The sequence below is a fragment of the Microtus oregoni genome, unplaced genomic scaffold, assembly GCF_018167655.1.
Source record: "Microtus oregoni isolate MIOR12 unplaced genomic scaffold, Mior012 000049F_ref0000343, whole genome shotgun sequence".
Lineage (NCBI taxonomy): Eukaryota > Metazoa > Chordata > Mammalia > Rodentia > Cricetidae > Microtus > Microtus oregoni.
The window spans coordinates 7,595,242-7,609,587 of record NW_024543223.1 but is presented as its reverse complement, the minus strand read 5'-3'; the positions used below and the strand labels follow the sequence as shown (position 1 = coordinate 7,609,587).

Here is a 14,346-nt window from a genome sequence, read left to right as displayed (position 1 = left end):
TGCTACCAGCTCAGAGGCCCCCCAGAGACCTGGAGACAGATTCTCAGGGTCAGGCAGAGACAGGAAGTACTATCAAACCCTTGGGGTCCACTGGGCAGAAAATGGGAAAAAAGCAAAAGCGGGGTTCACCTGCCCCCTGCTCATTTCAGTGAGTGCTGAAGTCTCAAATGACTGCTCCCACTTTGCCTAGTCTTATAGGCTGACATGGGGGGAACCCTGGTATCCCACCTTCTGTGGTGGTCCACCCCTGGGTGACACAGCCTCCCTGGCCTCTTCTACCCTAATTCTAAACCCCTCAGCATCCCCACCTGCCTTCCAATTCACTCAGCTCAATTCTCTCAAGCTCAGGATGCTGCTCACAGGCTGGCCCTGGGCACTTCCCCCGTTTTCTCTGCATTTTTAAACAAAGAACTTATCATTGATTTTTAATGTGTTCATTTTAGATATTTTTAATGTGAATGCTTTGCTTGCATGTGTGTAACTGCACTGCATGTGTGTATGGTGCCTGAAGAGGGCAGATGAACGTGATGGGTCTCCCTGGACCTGGAGCTACTATGGGTTGTGAATTGCCTGTGGTGCTGGGAACGAACCCTAAGACTTCTCTGCAAGGTCAACCAGGTCTTTTACAAGCTAAGCCGGCTCTTCAGGCTCTCATTGATGTCTTTTGTCAGAGTTCTGAAGAACAAGAGTCGATCCCTGCTTGTCCTTTGTGCCTGTCTCTGCCCACCGTCAAGCTGACGAACCAAATCTTAGAAAACAAAACAAACAAACAAACAAAACCTGTAACCCAGGCCTGTTTTCTTCCCTAACAGACCCAAGAAAGAGCCTGAGCATTTAAGAGATGCTTGAGGAACCTCGACAGTGTCCTGGACTTCTTATGAGGGAGGCGACAAAGACGATCCACGGAGAGAAAGTTAGTAATTGAAGGATGAAAGATCTTCCCTCCCCATCTGGGCGGGACTTGGAGGGCGGACCCATCCTGTACGGCAGCGGCACCCCCAGTATATCAACGCAGTTTTGGAGGGGCCCAAGTGAGGCTGTTCCTCTTAATGAAAAAGGCAAGGTGGGGGTTTGAGTGGTTCGGAGCTCCCAGCAATCCCACCGCTAGCTGTGTGACCCTTAGTTAGGTGCGTTTCCTCTCTGATACTCCCTTTTCAGCCCTGGCCTGGGAACGTATATTTCCGAAGTTCCAGAGCAGAAAGAATTAAGTTAGCTAAAGTTTTCGAAACTTCTAGCCAGAAGTCTGACACCAGGTTTCTCCTAGCCCCTCCAACCCGTACCCCCGCGGCCAGAGACAAGAGGCGAGAGAGGCGCTTAGTTGGCGGCGGGCAGAGCGAGAGGAATCCAGGGTAGTCTTTCCCGTACCGCGGTGGGCCAAGCTGGGGTGGAGGACCTTGGTCGGGGCCCCTGGAGCCTCAGGGTCTGCCTGACATCTCCAGGCTTAAATAACCGTGCGCCTTTGTTATTCGTAGGCAGCAAAGTGGTTCGTTACGCCTGATTGGTCTAATTGCTTTGAAATGAGATATATTATCTATAATTATAGAGTCCTGGTAGGAGCCGGCAGGCCTCCGCTTTCATCTTCCCCAAGTGCGCCCTCAAGTCCCGATCGCATTAATTTGCGCCATTTGAAGAGGGAGCTCCCTCTTCCGCGGATCCTGGCCCCTCACCCCTGCCGAATTTAAAGACTCAAGAAAGCGGGGCCCAAGAAAGAGGGATCCAGAGCAAGTGGGGGATGGGCGGGAAGGGACAAGAAGTCGCAGACTCTAGCTGCTAGTTCTTGGGTGAATCCGCAGGACTGGCACCCTTCCTTTGAAGAAGTTGAGGAGTCCGCAAGAAAGGAAATAAAAAAATAAATAAATAAAAAACACCTCCCAGGAAGAGTTCCTTCAGCGGCACTAGTTCGAGCGCTAAGGACTGCATCAGTTCGACCAAGATCTTTGGAAAGCCGAAGCATTTTTATTTTATATCTATCACCTCTGCACCTCCCGGAGCTGAAGATTTTTCTAGTTCTAAACTCTGGGGCTTGTCCTTAGAAAGCTTTGAAATCTTCCCGGAACGAGTGAATCCCAAGCAATTTCTAGAACATGACTCCTAGCCCCTCACTCGAAGGCGACAGAGACTCGGCTATGGCAGGGAAGGAAGGGCTTCTCAGGAGGTTACCAGATTCCAGAACGAGGCTTTCTGTCCAACCATCAGACCCCACCCCCACCCAGAGACAAAATACCTCTTCTCTCTCTCTCTTCGCTGCCCTCCTAGCGATTGGTGAATCCCCACAAAAATAAAGCGTTCCGGGTAATCGGTTTTCAGAGCACATCCATTCTATTAAAGAAGACTGTTTGGAGCTACCTAATTGCTGTCGGATTCCACTGAGTCGCACATTTTTTTTTTAAAAAAAAAAATGAATGCGGGGTTCCTGGGCAGAGGCCACAAAATGCACTGGAAAAGCGGATGGAATGGGGCGACAACGAACGCATTGCTGAAGGGCTAGCTTTCGGGTTCCTCCAAGAGGAGGAAGAGACTCAGGTAGTAACAGCTACCTTTAAAAATTAATCCCTCTACAAGTTGATTTTGTGATCACGGGGAAGAAGCTATCTAGGAACCACTTCGCACCCGTATCTCAGCCGACCTAAACATGCATTTTGGGCTGCGGAGTAAACGCCACCAGTCAGTGTAGCGGCCCAGACACTGGACGCAGGACTTTAGAATCTCAACCGGCAAAGGCATTTTTTTTTTTCCAGAAGCATGAGCGCTTTAGGGTTCAGGAGATGAAGGGAGGCCGAGCGAGGGGGAGGGGAGGAGAGCTCAGAGTAGGCGAGGCTGCTCGCAGGGCGCGGGTCTCCGAGTTTTATCTGCCGCGGGCCAGCCCTGCCCTTGCCAGGCATGAATTACGGTCGGTTTTCTTCGCTGCCTACAACGGTCGCGCCTAGGCAGCAGCTTCTTGGGTTAGCGCTGCTGTGAGATAACAGACTGCTCGCTGCACCCACAGGCCGGGAAATCCGCAAAGGCCAGACAAAAATGAGTTCGGAGGTTGCCGGCTCTCATAGATTCCAAACGAATGCCTTTCTTAAGGACTAAGCTAAACGCCTAGGAACAGGCTTTTAATTTAGTTTCTCCTACTCCTTTCTCAGATTCAGTGGTGTGTTGGGGGGAGGGGGCATGGGACACTTTTCCTTCTTAGCTGGCACAGCTCAGCAGGGGTCCTGCGTTAGTTCAACCGGCCTGAGTCCTGTTCCCTGCGCTCTGCAGAAGCGCTCTTGCCGGCCGGATCGCCGCAGACCCGAACGCACACCGAACCCAGAAAGAAGAGACTGGAGTTTGAGACACACTCCAAAAGCCCAGGGGCCAAATTCAGGGCTCAGGACTGAGGGGCAGGCAGTTTGCTCCCTGGAGGCAAGGGCGCGACTTCAAGGGCCCCTGCGCCGGCTGCAGCCTTTGATCCGGCCGCCGCTGGCGCCTAAAAACAACATCCTCGTCTGCCTATTAGGCGCGCTGAGGGATCGTGACAGATTGTTTATCCCCGCAATTAGCGATGCAGCCCTTCTCAGGCCGCCCCCCTCCCCAGCCTAAGGCTAGGCCTCCGCTTCGACTTCGGCGCACGCCGAGAGTTCCGTTGGAGCCCCCTGAATGCCCTGGGGCCCCACTCGTGGAGTTCGAGGCCTTCTTGACCCTAAGGCAGAAATTCAGACTCAGGGCCCGTCCACGAGTCCCTGATGTTGTCTACGCAATCGGTGTTTTAATCGATGTGCATTTTTCCAGGGAGCAGGTTTTAGCTACATTGGATTGACTCTCCGATCTCCCCCTTGGAGAGAATCATTTGAGTCAGGGACAGCGGCGGAACAACTTGAAAACCCCTACTTTTGACAAACACTTCTCGTATTAAAAACGCTGATCTAAAAATAAAAGGCACACAGGGGATTTATTTCCGCTTCTGTTTTAACAGGAGTGCAGAGTGAAAATCGGCTAAAGCTGCTGAACGAGTGGCTCTAGCAACGGCTTAGTTCTTCAGCTACAGAAGTTCGCCGTCCCCTCTAGGCTTCCAGCTAGACCGTCGGCCGATACTCTTGCTTAGCTTTCATTTGCTGGGCTTTAAAATAGGGTGGCATGGCTTCTACTTCTCCTACACACAGGACGAATCTTAGTGGGCCCAGAACACCGGGCGTCCAGCTGGGCCTAAATGAGTTTGTGTTCCAAGATCTGCACAGAGCCTGCTCAGCAGACTCAGATGCCTAGGAAATCCGGACAATTCACAGAAGCGAGTATTCCCGAACCCGCCCCGAGGCCTTGCTATTTCTCCAGGCCCTGTGGGCAGATGCGAGGCTCCGATCTCGCCAGCGTCCGCAACTCGACCCCTCCCTCCAGACCCCGGACGCCGTCTGGGTAATAAAGTAATTCATTTTCCTTAATCTGGTCGCCCCTAATCTACAGCTTTTTATTGCGCCCAGTTAAAAGGCCAGGGAATTCGCTATCCCTGCGTGCTCGGATAATTACCCCTAAATGGCCACGGCAGCCCCTTGTGTTTCCTGGAGATTAGAGCCCCGCAGTCATCAATGCCCAGTCCCGGTGAGCCGCCAATCACCTCCTCCAACTCCCCCGGAGCCGCGGGCCTGGGCCCCGGGATAAGAGACCATAAAAGAAAAGTGCCCCCCCTCCCGCGCCCCGCGTCCGAACCCAGTTTACATAGATCTTCTGTGCCCCCCTCAACAACTTTCCTCCTTTTTCTATCAGCCTAAATAAAACCACGTTTCCTTCGAAATTCGGTAAACAAAAGTTTTTAAGCCTCGCACCCAAGTTACGCTGCAGAACTGCTTTCTTTCTCCTGCCCCTTCTTCACACGAGCCTCTACTCTCCACCAACTTTGGCCCAGCGTTAGTATAAAGTGTTATGTTTTTGAGGACTCATTGTCGGAGGTCACGTTGAGGCCAGATCGGTGTTCTGTTTTGTTGTTGTTTCCAATTCTCCACCCATGGGTTCCATGGGCTCCTTTGGCCAGCAGTTCTCTGGTAGAGGGGTAACTTTCCTGAAAAAAGTCAGGGGAGGGGGTACATGTTTGTATGAAAACCGAACGCATTTCCCAGATTATGTTACAGGTTCTTGCACCCACAGAACAAGGCCTAGGCTTCCTTTGCAAACTTGTTCGGCCTTTAGAAACAAAGGCCCACTTTGACCCCTAGATAAACTTTTTAAGATTGAAAGACACAAGATACTTAGTGTTTTTTTTTAAAGAAAGACATTTCTACTATGACAAACAGCTATGATCAACCAAAGCAAACATAAAAAGAACTTGCACGTGAACTGAAGTAAAATCTTTGTGGTAGAAAATGGGGGTCGAGGAGGGAAGGGGGCCAGAAATAAATAGCAACAGGCCGAGAGAGAAACGGAGGAGGAAAGAAAGTAGGCTATAGAGGGAAAGGAAAAAGTGGGTACGGGACGGTGGAGGACGATCAGGGCAGAAGAGAAGTGCTAATAACGGAACGCTCCTCTGGAACTCGATAGGGTCCACGTCTTAGAGGGACCCAGCCGGACAGATGCCCACCGGGGTAAGTCGGGCGGAAAGGCTCCCCAGGTACCTCCGGCTCTGTTCTGCCCAGAGCACCCCCAGCCCGGGCGCGCCTTGGGACAGGAGCGCGGCCCAATGATTCTCTCCGGGCCCGCCCCCTCGCGCGCTGATTGGCCGCTGACGCGCTGGCCTTGCCTTATTAACAAGTTCTCAGGGGAGCGGCTGCGGACCCGGAGCCGGCGAGTGAGCCCGGGAACTCGGCCTGCGCGGCGCAGAGATCCAGGCCCAGCTCGCCCGAGCTGGCTTTTAGGGGAGCCGCGGGAGGCTCGCACGGGAGGATCGGCCGGGGCCAGGGTCCCGGGAGCTCGCAGAAGCCGGCCGCGCTCCCAGACAGCCCGAAACCCATGCTCCAGGGCGGGCCCGAGCTGCGGCTGGAGTGGGGGTCCGGCTCTGCATGGCCCCAGCTGCTGCTATGACTTCTTTGCCACTCGGTGTCAAAGTGGAGGACTCCGCCTTCGGCAAGTCTGCAGGGGGAGGCGCTGGTCAAGCCCCCAGCGCTGCTGCGGCCACGGCGAGCACCATGGGCACAGATGAGGAGGGGGCTAAACCCAAAGTGACCGCTTCTCTCCTACCCTTCAGCGTGGAGGCCCTCATGGCTGATCACAGGAAGCCCGGGGCCAAGGAGAGCGTCCTGGTGGCCTCCGAGGGGGCTCAGGCAGCGGGTGGCTCCTTGCAGCACTTGGGTACCCGACCCGGGTCTCTGGGCGCCCCAGATGCGCCCTCTTCGCCGCGACCTCTAGGCCATTTCTCAGTCGGGGGACTCCTCAAGCTGCCAGAAGATGCTCTGGTGAAGGCCGAGAGCCCTGAGAAGCCAGACCGAACCCCGTGGATGCAGAGTCCCCGCTTCTCCCCGCCCCCAGCCAGTAAGTAGCCAGCCCAGAATGGAGAGCGAAGGGGCCAGGAGGGGGTGTGAGGCCCGAGGGCGCCAGGCCGCGCGCCGGCGCCGGCTTGTCTCGGGCGTCGGCGTACCTGCATCTGGGTACCTGGAGGCCGTGCAGAGGTTGCGTTGGTGGGGAGGAGGCCTTTTGAACCTCTTCCCACTCCCACCCAGGAAGAGGCATAGAGGCCTGGAGCTGGCAAACCTCTCAGTCCGTTTTCGCGGGCTCCTTGCCCTGGCGCAGTGCCGCTGAGCTTGTCAGTTCATTTGTAGCGCGCCGGTGTCTGTGCACCCTTTTATCCTCCCGGTACTTAGGACACCGAGGGTTCCCTGCTCCTCCACCTGACCCTAAGCCCAGTTACTTTACACCGATTTAGATGGGCCCAACGGTCAGTACGTTCTCTCTCTGCGGAGTTTCACTTTCTGGTAGTAGAGGCCGAAAACCCCAGCTCTCCATTAAAGAACCTGTCCAGGGGTTGCAGAGCTCTGCAAAATTCCTCCCCCACCCATCAAGTTCTAAGCATTTACTTGGTGTTCAGGACGGGTGGATGATTCGGTAAGAGGGGGTAAGTCGTGGACAAGCGGAGGGGGCGGGGCAAGACAGCCAAAGGGGCTCCCCATTAATCGCTTTGCTAGCTCCCGAACGCGTTGGACCTGGCTTTCAAAGCCGACCCAGCAGCCAGCTGCGTGTTTCGGGATAGTCCTAAATCCTCGCGGCCCTCAGGCGTCTTTCCCTTGCGAACCCGCTCGAAGATATTTCAGGAGTACGGGAAATTCCCAAGTTTTCCTCGTTTCCTCCGATTATTTCGCACCACATAATAGCATTGCAAATTCAATGGCGTGATGCTGTGGAACGATTTTTATCTGGAGATTAAACGTCTTTGAAAAGACAGCCCCTCCCTGGGCCTAATGGTTGGCGAAAGTGGCCCAGAGTTGGGCTATTGCTGCTGACCAAAGTGACATTTCCCTATGAACCCTCCTTTATCTGGAGTGGCCTGGCGGCCAACTTCTTTCCGGACTTGCCGTAGCCTAAGCTGGGGAAGAAGGGGGATGTTAACTGGAAATTTCGTTTGACTCACATCCTAGTGGTCTGAGGGCCCAAAGGGTTATTATTATTTTTTTTAAGTGCCAAGAAATGCATAGTTGGGCAAAACCCGCATGGTGAGATGTCCTCAATTTCAATTCGTTTTCTTAAAGGAGAAGCTGCTGCAGAGGCAGTCTCCTCCTGGAGACTTAGGAATTTGATTTAGAACTTCACCCTTTAGGATCCCAAGCCAAGGCAATCTCTTAAGTGGTGTGTGTGTGTGTGTGTGTGTGTGTGTTGTTATCGGGGCAGGAGATTTGTTGTGGTTTGTTTTATCCTGCAGTGTTGTCAGGCATAGCAGGGATGATGGAGGATTGAGACCCAGCCTCCTCACTGGGCCCTGCCCTCCAAACAGTGGTAGCACTCTGCTAAGATTTAACTTTTACTGGGAAAGCTGAAAAAAAAAAAAAGACAAGTGGGCATCACCAGTTTCTTGAAAGTAAGCAATGTTGGTGAATTTGTCACACACACACACTCACACACACACACACACACACACACACACACGCACAATGCTTCGGGTGGTCGTAGAACCCTGACACTGTGTTTAGGAGAGGCTGTAGGGAAAACTGAGAGGATCACATCTAGATAAACAGGTGTGTGTGTTAGTGTGTGTTAGAATCCTTGCAGTGTGACCTCTTGGATGACTTTCTTCTTTTGAATGTCCCTAGAGCCCAGGAGAAGCATTGTTTGACAGAAAGTGTGGAATTTCAAGATCCATTCTTTGCAGGGATCTAGCAGTACACTTGGTGGGTACAAATATATGTATGCCTAGGGTATAAAAGCCGGTATGACCTGGGCTGGCCTAAGATATAAAAGCCAGTATGACCTGGGCTGGCCTAAGGCCCTCTAGATGTTTTTGCCTCCCCTTAGCATTCATCTTCCCTCTGTGCAGTGGCCCAGAAGAGGCCCCGGGTGGTCAAGGCTTGACTTTAAGGTAGGTTGGCACTGTCTCTGCCCAACTGTGTTCTAGCATTGGACGTGGCTAGATTTCATCTGGAATCTTAGTAGGCAAGAACTTCTGCCCTACGGGTTGTTCATGCAGATGGAGAAAATATTTTTCAAGTGCCCCATAGTACCCAGCTTAGAGGTGCTGGGAGTGGTTTCTGTTCCTTAGTAATACACTCTTAATTCCTTGCCTTTTTCCTCTCTCGGCCCCCTAGGGAGACTGAGTCCCCCGGCCTGCACCCTACGCAAGCACAAGACCAACCGCAAGCCCAGGACGCCCTTCACCACCGCGCAGCTACTGGCTCTGGAGCGCAAGTTCCGCCAGAAGCAGTATCTGTCCATCGCCGAGCGCGCCGAGTTCTCGAGTTCGCTCAGCCTCACCGAGACACAGGTGAAGATCTGGTTCCAGAACCGCCGCGCCAAGGCCAAGAGACTGCAGGAGGCTGAGCTGGAGAAGCTGAAGATGGCCGCAAAGCCCATGCTGCCGCCCGCTGCCTTCGGCCTCTCCTTCCCTCTCGGCGGCCCTGCAGCGGTAGCCGCGGCCGCGGGCGCCTCACTCTACAGTGCCTCTGGCCCTTTCCAGCGCGCTGCACTGCCCGTGGCGCCCGTGGGACTCTACACGGCCCATGTAGGCTACAGCATGTACCACCTGACATAGGAGGGTCCAGAGTCGCCTCTCTGTTGTGCCACTAGTCCCCTCTTCCCCTCCCCCCATGCCACCTCTTTTAGCAGCTGGAGTCCTTCCTTGGTATCTCCGCTGCCCAACACTGTCTGGTTCCTTCTCTTAAAACCCCTGCTACAGCTCCTCCAATTCTTCCTACAGTTTCTCCAAGTCTGATCCCATCTGGGGGGAAAAGGGTCTGGATTCTTCGAGGGAATCTAGATTTATACCCACGAGTTATAGATGTGGAAATTAAGGGCACGGAGGCCAAGAGATTTATTCGTGGTCCCCAGCAGAATTAGAGGTTGAAGGAGACTAGAGGCCAAAAGGACTAGAGGCCATGACTCCAACTGCTTCTGGTCCTGGAACCAGGCAGGACTTGCGCAGAGAAATTGCTGTTTGGTGCTTCGGGAAATGAACAGAGTCCTATAGAAAGCAAGGAGCCCAGCTCCTTCCACTGTCAAACTGCAAGAGCTTTAGCAGCAAAGCGTTCCTCTGAGCGGGCAGGGCACTTGCTGGTGCTTTACAAAGGTAGGTTGAAGAGAATTCCCAGGACCAGGGGAAAAAAAGTAAAAAAACAAAATCTGTTTCTATTTAACAGTACATTTTCGTGGCTCTCAAACATCCCTTTTGAAGGGATCATGTGTACTATGTAATATACTGTATATTTGAAATTTTATTATCATTTATATTATAGCTATATTTGTTAAATAAATTAATTTTAAGCTACAAGCTATGAAGTCTGCGGATTGAGTTGTGTGATTTACTGTTTGTTCTTTCTCTTCACATATATAATTGCTTTCCAGTTTGGCAGTTTTACATCAGCAACTTTCAAAGGCGACAGGAAGATGTTCAGAATCATCTTGGGGGGGGGGATACACAGGAAAGATTTGCATTAGCACAGTCAAATAGAGAATTGGAGTAATTACCTAGGGTAATCAGGCTCAATTTTCCCATTCACTTTAAGCTGAACTCGACACTTGCTCTTTCCACCCATAACTGACTCTCCCTCTGCCCCTTTTAAGCTGTCTATGGAAACAAAGTGGCTTGGCCCAAATGGTTTGATGACTGTCAACAGCTAATCCAGAGGACTCCTGTCCCCTGAATGCTGTTTTTCCTACTGAAGGGTGTGTGTGTGTGTGTGTGGTGTGTGCCTGCCTCTAAACAACCACCTGGTGTAGACAGAATGTGTGCTGTTTTATTTTGAACTGTCCAAAGAGCTTTGCACAGCTAGCCCAGGCTCTGTTAACACACAAATAGGCAGCAACGCTGAAGAGTACTGAAAACCCAGGGCTACCCTATACCTGGTCCTGCTCTCCTGCCCTCTTAAAACTGACTTTATCTTTTATGTAGTCAAGTTCAGGCTTTCAAGAAAAATACATTTGAATAAGTGCAGGTTTAATCTTCTGGGGAAAATTCTACAAGGATGTGTAAGAGAAAATGACCTCTTGGTAAATCAAGCCTATTATATCCCCTCTTCTCTTTCTCTTATGTAGTTGACCACCCCTTAAGTCTCACCGAATCTAGGTACTCCCCTCTACCAGTCTGGTGGGAGCTTGAATATCCAAACTCCACGAAAGAAGGCCCTGGGCAACCTGAGTCCAGAGATGTCAGGAGGGGGAATCCAGACCCCTAGTATCTGGTGTTGGACTTGAGGGAGATGTGGACATCTCCACAGTTAAAAGGTAGAAATTGCTTCTGATCCCAAGGCTCATATTGGCCTGGGAATTCCATGAGAGGCCATGGGGAGTGGGGCATTTTGGGAGGGTTCTGCACTGTCTCCAAGATACTCCAGAGGTCCCTTGGCCTTGGAGCCTCCAGAGCTGGAGTTAAAATTCTATGTCTGGCTATCTTTCACACACACACACCCCTCCTAAAAGAAGGACAAATTTCTCAAGCTTTGTCAAAGATCTTGGTTCTACTACTGGGACAATCTGGAGGATTCTGGAAAGTGACTTTCAATCTCTGGGCCTCTAGACAACTACGCCTACAAGGTTGGGATACCACACTATGTGCCCTTTACAGGCTTGGAAGCTAAGGTGTCCCTCTGCTTGCTGTCAGTCACCTAAGTTAAGCAGTCTAGGGAGAGCGAACAGTACACCCTGACCCACAAACATTCTGACTCCTAGGTTCCTTCCTAGAAAGCCACTGGAGATGGCTAGGTAGACAGAGGAACTGAGGCTGTTTCCGGTGGGCCGAAGTGGCTGCGTGGTCTAGAGCCTAAGTTCCTGTGTAATCTTTTCTAGGCAAGGTCGGTCGGCCATGCCATCTTGCTGTGCCCTGGCTTTCTCACCCTAGAAAAAGTCCTGATATCCTCATCTTCCTCACGCCTAGAATTTGAGGAAGTGTTAACCCGCCTGGAACTGAGGGCGCAGAAGATTCCCCTAGAGCCTGCGTTTTCAGCAAGGGCAGCATTCACGGCGCAGAGTCCCTACCCTCACTCAGAATAGAGGAATGGCGGGGCAGGATCCTGTGTCTCCTCCGGCCCAAGCTCCTGAGCCTCCTGGCTCCTCTGAGTTTAGCAATTTAGGGTCGAGGCAAATTTAGAGCAACATAATTGCCGTAATGAGCAACGGTTCGCGTTCTGCAGACGCGCCATGGCTCCAGCAAGGCGGTAGCTGCAGGCAAGGCGGGTGCGCCGCCTCTCCCCCCTCCCGAGCCTCCCTAGGACCCCCACCCGCAAGTAGCAAGCTTCGTGGCCTTTGGAAGCAGTCTTGTGCCGAGATTTCCTTCCACTATTGCATCCGTTCATTTTTTTCCTATTTTTATTTCTTTGCAGTTAGTCCTTTCTTTCATCATCTTCTCATTTCCTAATTCTCTTTCTAGACGGCTGTGTACACAGAAAGTGCTCAATAGATGTTTGCCGTCTCTGAGCAACCCACTGGATTGGCGTCCAGTTTTCGGAGCCGCTTTAAATCCAGTGCGGCATAAATTTGCGGCTGAGAGATGGATACCGCTTCTCACTGTCGGTTCTGGGGCTGAGTTCCTTGTCTATTTGAGAGCGAGTGACATCTGTAGCCGGTCCTTGCCTTGATTCTTTGCCGATCCATTTCCTGATCTAGCTAAGGAGTGGTCTCGATCACGGGGAGTGGGGGTCACCATTTAGGGTACTGGCAGGCTGTGGTAGAGGAGCCTGTTCTTGGAACCTACTGTATTGGTCGTGTTACCATGCACGCTGGCGGCTTCACTCCTCTGCTCAAACCTTGGAAGACTACTGTTGCCCAGAGAGGTGACAGGGCACACAGTCAATGAAGAAACAGAACAGGGATTCGATCTCATTTCATTAGGTACCTAAAGCATTCCGGAGCACTAGCCCAAGTCTCTACAGCTGAAGGTCATTGAGCGCCACGGCAGTTCTCACACGAAATGGAGGTGGCTCCGGCAAGCAGTCACGGGTGATCTGGGCCCCAGTTACTACTTTAACTCCTTTCCCATGATCACATACAAGCCCTTTTCGTAGGATCGTGAGAGTGACATCTTCCCTGCCCGGCAGGCCGTTTGCACCGGCGTTTTCATTTTGTTGGAAAGATCACGGAAACTCGGCCTGCAAATTGAGTTTCTGACCACGCCACAGGACTGGAGCGGCCCGAGCAGTGATGTAGCTGAGGCGGAGATGATGCTGGCCAGGGCAGGGGTCTTGGGGCACCAAAGCTCTGAGCTTGGGTAGCCTGGCTGAGGCCGTCGCGACCCAGGAGGCAGGGTGGGGCTCGCGTTCAGAGCGCCTAGTTTGAGGGTACGTGGCTCGGATAACTGATCCTGGGAGGGTGTCGGGACTGCGCAGGAGGCCTGCAGATCAAAGTCCCACCGCGGGACCCCTTTAGTGACCCGAGGACCTTTAGTGAGCCCCGCGGGTCCAGGCCTGCGCCCCACCAGAGCTATCGGGGGCGCAATGGGGAGCTGGGAGGAGAGGCAGCGGCCGCCTTTCAACTCTTTGGCTGGCGCCGGCCTGGCCAGGGTCCCGGAGCCGCACGTCCTTCCCGGCTCCGTCTTGTCCTCCTAGTCGTTAGCTTCTCCGTGACAGCCCCCTGTCCCTCACACCGGGTGCCGTCGGGAGCACCTGATCCCCAACTACCATAACCAAATGTCTTCTCTTCTCCATTGCACCCCAATCTTGCTTCCCAGACTCTAGGGATTTCTTCAGTTCCGCTCGACAGCTTCGATTCCTCAGCACACTTCGGCTCTGCAGAACCCTGGCCACAAGTCCGCCTGCCCCAGCCACAGCGCCACCCCGCGGCGACAGCCGCCTCTTCTTAATGTCAACTGCCTACAATCCCCTTGCTCGATGAATGTGGGCTCTACACCACAGGCAGAGCCTACAAAGCGCTTTGCACACACGACCCACATATATCTACACAACACACCAGCACACGCCTCAGAAAACCCATAAAGTCAACACGCGCACCTCAGATGCATAACTCAGACCCACATAGATGCCCAACACATGATCAACTATCACACACCACATTCACAAAATCAGTAGCTGGCACGTACACCCCAACAAACACACAACCATGTGCACAAACCCAACACACAACCCACTGACACAGACCCACAACCACACACAACCGAGAGCTACACATTATACACACAACCTACATGCATGCCCAAACACAGGCATACATGCTAGCATTCAACACAAAGCCCTAGTTTATAGAGGCAAACCGCACACTGTCAGGGCAACTCTCTAACGTCCTTAGAGAGCCAGAGGCTTACGATCTGCTGACAGAAACACACTATTTTGGAGAAAAGAGAGAGAGGATAGACACAGACCTAGATGAAGAGGACGAGTTCCTGAGGAATGGCGTCTGGAGAGACCCAGGGAGGGGGCACAGTAAAGCCTGGCAGAGGACAGAGAGTAGGTCTTAGCGAGAGATATGAGAGATATGCAGATCACAGCATCTTAGGTCCTGGGTGCATGCCGGAGTGTGTATGTGGTTGTTTATGTACTTGGGTTGTGGCCCTCATGCACATATGTGTGCATAGGCAGTTCTAGGGTGCAGAACATCCATGGGGTGAGGGTGGGGAATGCAGGGAGGCTTCTCCCCTGAACATCAGGAGCCCTCTTCTTCCCCAGAGCAGAACAACTGCTCTGTGTTTGGCAAAGCCTCTCATGCCTTCCCAAGAGGGGCTCCCAAGGGGCCTGACTTTGCTCAGGCTCTGACAGAACCCAGGCCCAGCATCTGAAACATCTGTCCAGCATCCATCCCTTGACAGACAGG

At 52.7% G+C, this 14,346-nt stretch overlaps 1 protein-coding gene across 1 annotated transcript; it reads left to right on the top strand.

Moving 5' to 3' along the window:
* The first annotated feature begins 5,740 nt into the window (after positions 1–5,740).
* Positions 5,741–9,852, top strand: Msx1 (msh homeobox 1). The gene is made up of 2 exons (XM_041636510.1): positions 5,741–6,420; positions 8,682–9,852. Exons 1-2 carry the CDS (start codon positions 5,952–5,954, stop codon positions 9,122–9,124), a joined length of 912 nt encoding a protein of 303 aa, XP_041492444.1. The 5' UTR covers positions 5,741–5,951; the 3' UTR covers positions 9,125–9,852.
* Positions 9,853–14,346: the final 4,494 nt, after the last annotated feature.